The following is a 13265-nucleotide window of genomic DNA, read 5'->3' on the forward strand; positions in this document are numbered from 1 at the left end:
GGCTGCGAACCTCAAGGTCAGCAGTTCGAAACTACCAGCTGTTCCGCGGGCGAAAGATGAGGCTTTCTGCTCCTGTAAGGATTTACAGCCTCAGAAACCCTGTACAGGGTCGCTATGAGTTGGATCTGACTCCACGGCACGTAACTACCATCACCACCTCTTAAAATCCCCCTGAGGCATTAACAAGCAAGCTGCATCTACCATGGGTTGTGTTTTGTTTCCACCACCAGCGTCATAAAGACAGTTCACTGGTATGGAGATTTTCATGGTTTAATTGGGTTCCCAAGAAACTGGAAATGATGAGAGTGGAAGGTAACCTGTAGCGCCGCCCTGCAGGTAAAAGGTGGCATTTTACATCTGTGTCTCTCTTAGTTGGCTCAAGGGTACGGTGTTTCAGGAAAAGTGCTATGAGACCCTTAACCAAGGGGAGTTGTCAAGTGCCGTCAGGTCAGTTCTGACTCATAGTGACCCTGTGTAGAGTTTCCAAGGAGCAGCTGGTGGGTTTGAACCACCAATGCTGATCCTACAGTGACACACCAGGATCCAATCAGAGGGAAGGCCAGTATTAATATCCACAGTATAGTTCTATTAGTTAGGCTGGGATGGTTTACACGCCAATCCTCGGTTTGACCCATATGATAACCCTGACATATTTAGACATACAAGGAATAAACTAATACATTTTACAATTTAAAAGCCACATTAGTGTCAAGCATAATTACAGGCTGTTACCAACTGCCAAGAATTCACTGTTAATTCCTGGGGGCCCTTGGAAAGTCCACAGTAGTTAAGTGCAGAGAATTGAGGCTTCATTCAGAAGCGCAATGACAGCCCCCAGGGGCTCATTAAAAGTTCAAGAAACTTCAGATGTTTGAGGACAGACTTAGACCTCAGGTTAATGAATTGTTATTATATATTAGATGGCTTCAGAGAGTCACTGTGACTCTTAGACTTTAATGTCTTATAACTTCTGTCTTCAACAGACTTTCCAAACAGGGTCATCCACCAATGGACCACAGATGGACCTGAGACATCAGTCCCTGCTTTCAAGCTGGCCTGGCTGGAGTCCCTGGGTTGAACCTGTCACCTCCAGGTAAGAAGAACCTCACCTGCTTACCTCAGTGTGCATGGTGGGGCTTTCTGCTTGGGAGGCACTGACCTATACACCTCTTACCTTTCAGCATTCGAATTTCAAGCAAAGGGGCAGCGGGAGCAGGAGGGGTCTCCAGTGGGCTCCTTAGGATGTGCTAGGATCTGGCCCTTCCTTTCTTTGCCTGACCAAGCCTGCCTGATGTGATACTTTAAGGTTTTGGATTCTCAGTGGGTTGGCAGTTCAGATGTGGCAACCTCCCCTGATGAGACGTAATCACCCCACGATGTGACCTCATGTGATCAGCCCTGGTCTGATGTCATTATTCTGTGTATTGTGTTGGAGTTCTGGTATGGCACTGTGGGTTAATGCGCTGTACTGCAAAGTTGGTTTGATCTGCAAGGTCGGTGGTTCAAATTCACCAGCCGCTCCTCAGAAACTCTACACAGGTTCGCTATGGGTCGGAATCAACTCGACTGCACTCAACAACAACAATTGTAAATTCTCAGTTTTGTGGCATTAACGAAGCCAATGCAGTGTACTGGAGTACGGTGTATCTTGAGCCGGTCTCTTATAAAATGTTGTTGTTGTTGTTAAGTGCCATCAAGTCGGTTCTGACCCATAGCAACCCTGTATAGGGTTTCCAAGGAGCAATGGGTGAGCTTGAACCTCTGATCTCAAACGGCTATGTAGTCTGACGCATTAACCCATAGTGCCACACCAGGACTCCCTTATAAAATATAAAAGAGGTTAAATTGGTAAGAAGAGTTCAGAGCTACCACCAAGAAAGACGAGGTGGGAGTGGAGTGTGTGCTTTGGACCTGGGCTCCGTGCCCTGAGCAGCTCATGGATCCAGGGAAAAACTAACGCCAAGATACATGGCGATCTCCGAGGAATGCCGAGCCTGCAGAGGCTGAGAGGAGACCAGGGTCTTTCTCCGGAGCCCATGTTCTGAATTTGAACTTGAGCTTTGTAAACTGTGAGCGAACACAGTTCTGTTTGTTAAAGCTCCCCCTTGTGGCGGTTCTGTTACAGGAGTGCTGGATAATCAGGATCGCTGTCTTGAGACAAGAGACTTACCTAACTCGGCCTGCAGCTTCTTGATGCGGCTTGAAGGGTCCCCCTTCTGGAGTAAGCCACCCACACTCCGGCTCCTCTGAAGCTCAGTGGCTTCACTGGCCGCTTTGAGATGTCCGGAAGGGGCTCCGAGGACAGGCCGGTACCTCCTAAAAATGGATGAGGTCTCCTTCTCCATTCCTGTCAGCTCCTTTGTTTTAGTTTTTCAAATCATGGGTAAGATGAGGAATGTTGACTCTCAAAAAAAAAATCTTAGACAGAAAGCATGGTTTGAAGCCTCTCTTGTGATCTCTTCTCCAGGGAAGATGGCCCAAGAGTGCTATTAAGGGAAGACCACCCGTTGCTATATGGCCCTTATGACATCACTGTAAACAAATGAGAGGTCAAAGGTTAACACAACAGCCAATGCACTTGGTTTATGGATTTTGCTCAGTTTCCCATCCTCCTTCACTGCTACCTCCAGAGATGATCAGACCCGACCCAACCACTGCTGTCGAGTTGGTTCTGACACTAGGGGAGGGTAGAAAGGACCCGTAGGGTTCTTTATGGAAGTAAACTGCCACATCTTTCTCCCACAGAATGTCTGGTGGGTTCAAATTGCTGAGCTTTCGGTTAACAGCCAAATGTTTTACCTGCTGCATATCAGAGAAGAGAGAACACAAAAGTGGCAAAACCCAACCAAAGTTCCTGCTTAGACTTCTTCAAGTTTTTGAATTACTCTTAGATTAGAGAATCTTCTTTCCCTTTTAAGTGACAAATTCAGTTTGGACCAAACTCCAGAAAATGAAGGAAAAAGAGTACAAAGTCAGTGACTATTGGCATTTTAAGCCTATTCAGAAAATCCCTCACATCCTGTTCCAACACAAGTTTTTCCTCCAATCATCCAAGACCCTGGAGAGACAGATTGTAACTAGGCCCTTTCCCTGAGAGACCTGAATCACCGACCTGCTACGTTTGGCATTTCATGAACATTCAGAATGAACCAGGTGTTTCCAGTACATAGCAAGGACCAATGGGAGGTGGGAAGCCACCCAGGTGACCTCCCAAATTTTAAACCAACTACGTGTATTTCTCTCCTCCCTCCCTTTCTCTCTCTGCTTGGGGCTCAAGACTTTTGTTTCTTTTGAATAAGCACACAGACTATACTGACCTTGGAGACCCTGAGGGTCATCTGGCCACTGAGCCAGGTATCTGATGCATGGACCGTGTCACCAATGTCCTTAAAGGGTGGACAACAAGGCCCTGCTTGAACACTTTCTTACTTTGGTTGATAACTCAGCAGCCTGGATGGAGAACTTGCCCTGGATGTTATAGATGGTTAAAGCGGTCAGCTGCTCACTGCAAGGTTGGTGAATCGGATCCTTATGAGGGACCTTAGAGGAAAGGCCAACAAAGCGGCCACTGAAAGCCCGTGGAATGCAGTTCTACTCGGACACACGTGGGATTGCCAAGTCAGAACTGACTTGATGGCAAGTAGGTTCTGGTTCTGACTATGAGAAGAGTCCCACATAGAACAGAAAACCTGGAAAGCAGAAAACGTAAAGGTTTTTCTCGTCAGTCGAGAGGTTGCCTGGTGAAAGAACAAATGGACATATATTGGTGTTTACAAAAGGCAACTAGGACCCCTCACTGGACCGATTAGGAGTCTCAAGGTCCCCGCTCCGTCACCTTGTCACCGTCTTTTCTCGCTGTCTGCCCACGCCTACGGCTCCTTTACAGGAAATAATGTGTCTTGATCCTCTTGTGTCTCTTCTCTGCACTAACTCTAATCTGGCAACGTTCCTCTGTATCTTAGAGTCCTGGTGTGGTGCTTAAGGATAAGCACTGGACTGCTAACCTCAAGGTCAGCAGTTCAAAATAACCAATCTCTCCTTGGAAACCCTACACAGGGTCTATGGGAGTCGGAACCAATTCGACGGCACCCAACAACTGTATCTCAGTCTCGATCCTTCAGGTTCCCCTCAGCCTTGCCTGGAACTGTCACTTTCTGAACTAACTTTGGTCTCCCTGGCTTCTGCTGCTGGGCCATCTGATTGGGTGGCTTCCTCCCCAATACCTGTGCTCACTATTGCCTCTGACAAACGTGGCTTCATCTTCCAAGGGCACCCCAGCCTGCCTTGCTCTCCACTGCGTCCCCAGACCAGAGCAGAGAGTGGGAAGGCCGCTCCTTGGTTTTACCTCAGCATGAAAGCACCTCAGAAGGGACCTTCTTCCCTCCCCTTAACTACCCAGCACCTCCCAGGGAGTAAATGAAATCCTGGTGGCACCCTGATTAAAGCACTCACTGCTAGCCAAAAGGTTGGTTGTTGGTACCCACCAGCTGCTTTGTGGAAGATAGATGTGGCAGTCTGCGTCCGTAGATTACAGCCTTGGAAACCTTGTGGGACAGTTCTACCCTGCCCTAGGGTGGCTATCAGCTGGAATTGGCCCAATAGCCATGGGTTTGGTTCTAGCCTCCTGCGTAAGGAGGCCTGGTGGTGCAGCAGAGCATTTGGCTGCTAACTACAAGGTTGGCAGTTCAAGTCCCCTAACGCTCCGTGGGAGGAAGCTGTAACATCTGCCTCTGGGAAGACTGCAGCCTTACAAACCCTCCCGGGCAGCTCTCCTCTGTGCGGCCGGGTTAGGCACTGCATTGGTGGCCGTCCCATGGGCTGAGGAGAGAGGGTGTCTGATGAGTACCTCTAAGGTGGGTCTCCCCAGCTCACTGACTCCTGGGCACCCTGGTTAAACCATCTCACTGCTTTAACCATCATACCTGGGCGTCTTTCTCTGAGCTGAGCTGACTCGGGCAGGAAATAAACACACATGTACAAAACTTTGAGTGAAAGCAAAATGGGGGTGGCAGAGGGGAGAGAAAAAAGCATGCCCAGAGAAGCGAGTGGCCGCTGCTACTTCCTCCATCTGCAGAGACATGCCTCTCAACCTACCGACAGGGAGACACGTTCCCTCTATTTTGTCTCCTCCTTGGAAGAGCCACCCTCCAATTTTATTACCTCGCTTCCTCCTCTTGTCTAGTGACGTGCCGTCGACTCCTTCGGATCATTGGAGCTTGATGTTGAACGAATGCTTGCGTTGCTATGTTTGATGGCTTGTCCTTCCCGTCTTCCCTGAGTTGACCATGCTCAGTTCTCATAAGAGATTCACCAATAGGACAAGGCCTCCGTATCTCTCAGTTCATCCCTGAGAGGACCAGGGCCGCTTCCCGCTCAGACCCCAAATTCCACAGCTTAGAAGGCACTTATCAGAGTGACCCCCTCCTCCGCTCAAGAGTCCCTTCTCTCTGCCCACCCACATCCACCCCAGCCCTCCCCCGAGCGTATAGTCACCAGCGTGCACCCTTGAGAAACCAAGCCAGGCCTCAGAAAGAATAAAACATCTATTTTAATTGGGCAGTAAAATGCATCGCAAATCATTAGTATTTTATAAACAGAAACATTAAGTTACAAATCCATGTTAAAAATTGCAGTTCGGTGGTAACCTAATAGCTGTGTACCCCAAATTGGAGCTTTTACAACATTTTCCTCCACTGTTTCTTTGTGACAACAAATAATGTTACTAATTGCCATCTAGATTAAGAGTCAGAATTACAGTATTTCCAAAGGAGAGCAGAGAGAAATCATGGCAAGGCTGAATCTTACTATTTATTTAAACAGTGCTTCTAAAGCCGTCTGCTGAACCGCATGCCGTGTACCCTGTGAGATCTGCTTTCAGAATCCGCTTCTTCAGTAAACAGCTAGAGCCAGCAAGTCAGAGGGTGATGGGATTTGCCCCTTCAAGGCTTTCTCTAACCATGCCTAGTGTCCACCCTCATTTACTGCCCTGTTCGGCCTGCAGAGCCCCAGAGCTCCTTGGGGAGCTTCCTGGAGTAAGAGGCAGAGTGTTCATGGGGCGGAACCATCTGTGTGGCCCCAGTGTTCCAAGCTTACAGGATTGCTTCCCTTCTTCAATGCCTTTGAAGACCTTTACTGGGATTCATGGGATATCATTGGTCTCACTTAGTCATTCACCCCTTTCATGAGGATAAGTTTTATATCAAAGAGCTAATTAAAAACGGTCTTTTAAAAACATTAAGAAAAACAGCTTGAAAAATGCACATTTCTGTTTAAAAAACTCTTCCCCCCACCCCCCTCCCGCCCCCAGCGGTGACCAACACATGGACCCTTGATTTAAACCCCACCTAAAAACAGGTCAGCTTCGCACAGAGGCCTGATTCCAGTGGCGCGTGCAGGTTGTGGGGAGTTTCTCAAAGCAGTTGGCATGGCAGGGGTTCTAATCCACATGAAGGCAGGTGCAGCCAGAGATGCAGAGAGGGGGCTGGGTATGCACACCCTCCCCATTCCCAAGTCTTGATCCTGTCTAAGTCCCCATACACATCAAAGGCCATGAGCTCTCAGTAGCAGGACGGAAGTTCATATCCCCCAAAGATGAAGCGTATCCTCAAACGGGGTTTCTATGCGGTCCTACACATCCCAGACACAAACCTGATCCTTCAGCTGTGAACAAAACCAACAACACACAGCTGAAACCCCAGCCTGCCCTTCAGCAACCCAGGACAGCAGGCTCTTAAGAAACTAATAGTCATACCCTTAACATCAGCAAACGTGTTAAAAGTAGATTGCCTAAAGGGTTACCTACAAGTGTGCAGGGCAACTGTACAGAGACCAACAACAGCAACACCGCCCATGAAACAGAGTCTACGGCTCTACAGAACACACTGCTGGGAATCAGCTCAGCAAGGGTGCACTTGGTTTCTCCAGGGAGAAGGACTGATGGGTCTTGTCATGGGAAGGTCCATGCAGCTTGATCATTGAACTGATCACTAGATTCCCAAGAAACCAAAGCAAATTGGCAAATAAAACAAAACAAAACCAACAACACACAGGCCAGAAAGGCAGAGTTCGGGTCACCTGTCAGTGTCCGATGGATAAAGTGCAATTATTGTGACAATTCTGGGAGAGACGACAAACACACAAGTCTCAACGGTCTCCTGGCTGGATGCTGATAATTTAGACACTTTGATGAAATGGTGTTCGTACTTGTTCGGTCCTTTTTTTTTTCTTCATTCTTCTTTTGATTCTCAAAGAGTTTGGCTTTCTGGGACATTCTGCAGGCTTTTATATGGAATGAGTGGAAATCTCAGACTGCTGTCTGATGTAGCTTTGGAAACTCTTGTCTCCAATGGGGTGTTCCCTATGAATGGGAAAGAGTGGGGAGAAACACCATAAGGCACATTCCCTACTTGCTACCAAAGACAACATATATATGTGGGTGTGGATGAGGGTTTAAAGAAATGGGTGGAAAAAATGGAATTTTGGCATCCAGTCCACTTCTATCAACTTTTGAAGCCCCCGCATACAGCTCTGGTTACACAGTGGTTATGAATCAGGCTGTTAACCTCAGAGTCAATGGTTCGAAACTACCAGCAGTTCTGCAGGAAAAAGAGGCTTTCTGCTCCCATAAAGATTTACAGCCTCAGAAACCCTGTATAGAGTCGCTGTGAATTGGAACCAACTCCATTACACATAACAACAATAACCACATATTGCTAACTAAACCCTCTTTTATTCTATTTATGCACACATTCATTGTAATAAGTATAAAAATAAACATAAGCAAAAAGAAGAAAATAAAAATTAGCCCAAAACTCATCCCTTGAAGTTATAACCCACTGTAATCCAATTTGTTGTTCGTGTGTGTGTATATAGAACCATGAGCTCCATGTGGGACAGGATTTTGAGCAATTCTGTGCATTGTTGAATGTCTAGTTCTGGTATACACTGGTGTTCAATGCATGCTCGTTGAATGAGAGAAAACATCTGCAAACCTTATTGTTACGAGAACTAGGGTTGTGGTTTACATGTTAAACTTGTTGGCTTTTTTTTTTTTTTTTTGTAAATTAGCTGAAGGTTTACAGAGCGGATGAATTTTCCATTCAGCAGTTCACGCACATTTGTTTCAGGTTATTGATTGCAGCCTCACAACGTAACATCACTTACCCCCTTCCTCCCTGGGTTTCCTGTCTCCATCTCTCCTATCTTAACCCTTCTGTCCATGGGTAAATGTCAGGACAGCACACATCTTCAACAACTGTTTGATTGTTGTTGTTGTTAAGTGTCAACTTGTTGGCTTTTTGACTATGAGGTTACTGATGTCGTTGTGTACTGCTGAGCCAATTCTGACCCTGAGGCCTTGTCACATTCCTACTGGGAGGACAGAGCCGTACTGATGCTAATTAACGACCCAACAGTGAACCTGGAAGGAGCGGTCACTATGCGCCAGGTACTACTGTAAGCCCATTATTCAATGCAACTCAGTCGTCTCCCAACAACTTTGTGAGGCACGTCTTTTAGGCTCTGATTCAAAGAGTGGGAGAACGAGGTTTAAAGAGGTTATAAACTTGCACGTGGCTACGTGGTGTGATGATCAGTCTTACGAGGGGGCTTCCAAAAGTTTGTGGGGAAATGGCATTATCTTTACAACATCATATATATATATAGAGCTCTGGTAGCGTAGTGGTTACAAATCGAGCTGCGAACCGCAAGGTCAGCAGTTCAAAACTACCAGCTGCTCCGCAGGAGAAAGATGAGGCTTTCTACTCCCGTGAAGATTTACAGCCTCGGAAACCCTGTACAGGGTTCACTATGAGTTGGAACCGACTCCACATGACAACACCATGACAACAACAACATATATATATGTTTATATATATGTGTATATATATATGTGTGTGTATATATATATATACGTGTATATATATATGTGTGTGTGTGTATATATATGTGTGTGTGTGTATATATATATCGTTGTCGTTAAGTGCCATCAAGTCGATTTCAACTCATAGCAACCCTGTCTAGGGTTTCCGAGGAGCAGCTGGTGAGCTTGAACCACCGACCTTGCTGGTGTGTTGCTGTAGGATCAGCACTGTACTGAGAACCGCAAGGTTAGCGGTTCAAACCCACCAGCTGCTCCATGGAACCCTCTACAGGGATGGCACTTAACCACCACAACGTTGGAGAGCAAGTCTGGGAACCATGGAGGACAGGGAAAGTGATGAGTCCAGATATCAGAAAGGCCTGAGGAAACTAAGAGTCAGGCAGGGAGGTTTTCTGAGCAGGATTTTGGAGGACACTGGCTGGAGGTGTTGGTTCCTGTCGCCTTGATCCCCATGTTCACGAGGCTCTGATTACTGCATCCAACCTGCACCTGGAACCAGTACACACTCCCTTCCTCACCCTCAGCTGCGCTCCCACACACGTGATCCTAAGCATCTGTGGCCTCCCCCTGCAGCTTTCACAACCCCCTGACAAGATGGAACATGTAACCCAAGGGGTTCCCCAGGGGCAGACACCGTACTCACTGGCTTCCGTATTTCGTCTTCTTGAATTTGTCCCGTTTATACTGAGCATGTTCCTGTTCCAAAGTTCCAACCCCAGCGATGATCTGCTTTAGTGTCTTGTACGTCTCCTGCGGATCGTCAATGATGAACGTTGAATACTCCTCCTGTTCGGGCCCATCGTAGACAGATTTGCTCCCACAGGCCTCTGTAACAACAGAAACGGGGAGGAGCTGTGAAATGGCATCTGGCAGGGGAAGTGGGTAAACTGGGGTCCTGGAACGCAGGCCCGGTTCTAGCTCAGTCTTCTCGTTGGTACACTTCCCAACACAGCTGAAACGGGCAGCAGTGGTTCCGCAGGAAAACTCGCACCCTCCATGTGGGAATTGGGCTCCTGGTGTGGCACTGCAGGTTAGTGTGCTGGACTGCAAGGTCTGTTTGAACCACAAGGTCGGCAGTTCAAATTCACCAGCAGCTCCTCGGACACCCAATACAGGGTGAGTCAGAACTGACTCCACAACACTTAATATCGACAACAGTGTGGAAATTGGACGCCTGGTGTGGATCAGCACTGGACTGACTGCAAACAACAAGACTGGCAGTTCAAACCCACCAGCTGCTCCTTGGAAATCCTATATAGAGTCTTAACAACAATATGTGGGAATAGTTTTCTTTACTTACAGTTCAAGGGGAAACCTCTTTTTTTTTTCTCTTCAATATTTTAAACTTTATTTTCAGTAGAACTGAGGAGATAAAAAGTTATATGGAGCTAACTTAAGACATAAACAGATTTTTATGTGACGCTTCTGAAGAAAAATAAAGGCTGTGATTAAATTAATAAACTCACTGTTAAACATACAAAGCTAACTTCAAAGACGTTGCTGTTAGGTGCCATCGAGTCAGTCAGTACTGACTCACAGTGACACTGTGCACAACAGAACAAAACACTGCCCGGTCCTGGGCCAACCTCACAATTGTTGCCACACTTGAGACCACTGATGAGACACATTGACAGAGCATCTGCTACCACAGTTTAAACGAAGGAATGAAGTGAAGATATGGCAGAGTGGGCACTGTTCTGTTGTATTGTACACAGGGTCGTTATTAGTCAGAACCAACTCATAACTTAACAACATGGTAAGGGGCCCTGGTGGTACAGCGGTTAAGTGCCTGACGCTGAAGGAAAAGTCAGAGGTTCAAACCTACTAGTCACTCCACAAGAGCAAGATGTGGCGATCCGCTTCCATAAAGATGGCCACCTAGGAAGCCCTACCGAGCCCTGTTCTATTCTGTCCTATAGGGTTGCTGAGTTGGAAATGACCCAACATCAGCAGGTTTGTGGTTTTTGGTTGTTGTTGTTAAGTGCTGTAGAGTCAGTTCCGACCCATAGCGACCCTGTGTAGGGTTTCCGAGGAGCAGCTGGTGAGCTTGAACCGTGGACCTTGCAGTTCAAATGGCTTTGCAGTCTGATGCATTAACCTACAGCGCCACACCAGGATTCTTTTGTTTACTGTGTTCTTAATTTTAGTTTTATATTTTTCAGTTATGGAATTACAGGCTAACTCTTTTTTAAATCAGCCCTTTTGCTTTTAATAATTTCCCGTTTCTTGCCAAAGTTTTCAGGTGTTGGCTTTTACCAGCTGAGTCCACTGATTCCATGATCTGTTTCCCTACCAGCGATCCCCGAGTCACGCTGTTTCCCTTCCAATGGACCCCCGAGTCACGCTGTTTCCCTTCCAGTGGACCAGGGTTCTAGAAGATCCCAAGCCAGAACCACATAAAGGCCACTTGCCCTCAAACGCTCAGCCCAATGGCACCTAATTTTTGTCTCACCAAGGGTGTTTCTGAAGGTCTATGAAGCATGCAAAGTTCTTAAATGTCAGTGATATCTAAGCTGGCACAGAATATGGTTTAAAAATGCAATACTAGCTATAAACACACACACATAGGTCCTTCTGGAAAAGACAAAAGAAAAAAGTTCCTAGTTTGGAGATACGGCGCATTATTAAGTCATAAGAACTGCTCAGTCATTTGGCCATTTAGATGATGTTGTGAAGTGCCATTGAGTCAGTTCTGACCCATAGCGATCCTGTACAGGGTTTCCAAGGAGCAGCTGGTGAGCTTGAACCACCAACCTTGCAGTTCAAACGGCTTTGCAGTCTGGTGCATTAACCCACAAGCACCACGCCAGGACTTGATACATGTTATTAAAGTCATATAGATCCTGTTATTAAATGAACCATTTCCCAAACAGCTGCCTAAGTCACATAAAGCTTTTGCTTGCCAGTGTTAAAAACAAAGACACCGCCTGTGGGGCAGACCATGAATGTGCCAGATGAAATATTTGTCACTTTTACAAACGCATCTCTGGAGAATAACCCATGTGGTAGTCAGGGCTCAGCCGCGGTGCTTCACCCTCACGTCTACGGGTCTTGCTTGACAAGCTGCGTACTGCTCCCTCAGTTCTTACCTTGCATCTTCTCCATTTTATTCATATACAGGTTAAAGAGGGAATAGATCCGCTCCGTCTCCCGGTCCCCATCAATGTCAAGCTGTATGTTTGCTGGAAGGCCACTGTTCAAACACAGAGAGAGAAGAACACGAAGTTGCTTTTAATTAGGGTGTTAATATTTCAAATTCATTAAAGAAAGAAGGTTAAATGACTCAGCATCAAAGCTGATCCCAGACTTGGGGACACTTGGCAGGGGGAACTAAAGGCTAGAGCTCAGGCACCTGTGTTTGGAACACAGACCCTCTCACAAGCATTTAGAAACGTGTGTCCACATTCTTAGGAGTCTGGAGGCTTTTTGTTACTACGGGTCTCTGAAACATCACACAAGCAATACAGACTTGGCTTTGCTCAGGAAATAAATGATCTAGATTAAACAATATCTACCGTCTACACTCTGGTAGCGTAGTGGTTACGAATTGGGCTGCGAACCTTAATGTCAGCGGTTCGAAACTACCAGCTGCTCTGCGGGAGAAAGATGAGGCTTTCTACTCCCGTAAAGATTTACACCCTCGGAAACTGTGTACAGGGTCGCTATGGGTCGGAACCAACTCGACGGCACTTAACAACAACAACAACAACCGTCTACAGAGGCCAGTGCTGGTTCGCTGAGAGAATCCCCATCTTCTACGTGGCAGACCTGGTGTGGCGCTGTAGGATAAGCACTGGACTGCTAGCTATAAGGTTGGTGGTTCAAACTCACCAGCTGCCCCTTGGAAATCATATATAGTGTCACTATGAGTTGGAACTGACTCCACGGCACTTAACACCAACAATGTGGAGGACCTAAGTTCAATTCCTGGCCAGGGCATCCTATGTACAGTCCCCCTCTCATCTGTCAGTGGGGGCTTATGTGGTGCTACGATGCTCAGCAGGTTTCAGCAGCGGTTTCAGACTAAGACAGACTAGGAAGAGAGGCCTGGAGAACTACTTCTGAAAATCAGCTAATGGACAAAAGGAGGGAGTGACTGACTCAGCATTCCAGGAGCAGAGGTCCCTGGGACCATCAAGGGAGAAGAGCAGAGAGCGGGATCCTACCCAGAGAAGCAGTGATGCCTGAAATGGAGGCAGAGACGATGACGTGGAGAGATGGAGCAGTCGGGGACTTTAGACACAGAGAGGGAGAGCGACTGTGTGCTGATGACCAGGGTACAGACTAGTAGTGTATACCCACCCTTTGGTTGGTTGATGATGCTTGGAGGGGACTGTAACCATGGCAATGAAACAATATACGATAGGATGAATGTAAAACTAAT

The 13265-nt window shown here is 47.0% G+C and overlaps 1 protein-coding gene across 1 annotated transcript in view; it reads right to left on the reverse strand.

Annotated features, from left to right (window-relative positions):
- Positions 1-7281: 7281 nt before the first annotated feature.
- RASA3 (RAS p21 protein activator 3) overlaps positions 7282-13265 on the reverse strand; it is a 126311-nt gene continuing 120327 nt past the window's right edge. The window contains exons 21-23 of the mRNA XM_006851554.1: positions 11971-12074; positions 9525-9708; positions 7282-7357 (exon numbers count right to left, since the gene is read on the reverse strand). Coding sequence (XP_006851617.1) covers positions 7282-7357; positions 9525-9708; positions 11971-12074 — 364 coding nt within the window. The remainder of the gene's footprint in view (positions 7358-9524; positions 9709-11970; positions 12075-13265) is intronic.

This window comes from Chrysochloris asiatica, unplaced genomic scaffold (genome assembly GCF_000296735.1).
Source record: "Chrysochloris asiatica unplaced genomic scaffold, ChrAsi1.0 scaffold00029, whole genome shotgun sequence".
Classification (NCBI taxonomy): Eukaryota; Metazoa; Chordata; class Mammalia; order Afrosoricida; family Chrysochloridae; genus Chrysochloris; species Chrysochloris asiatica.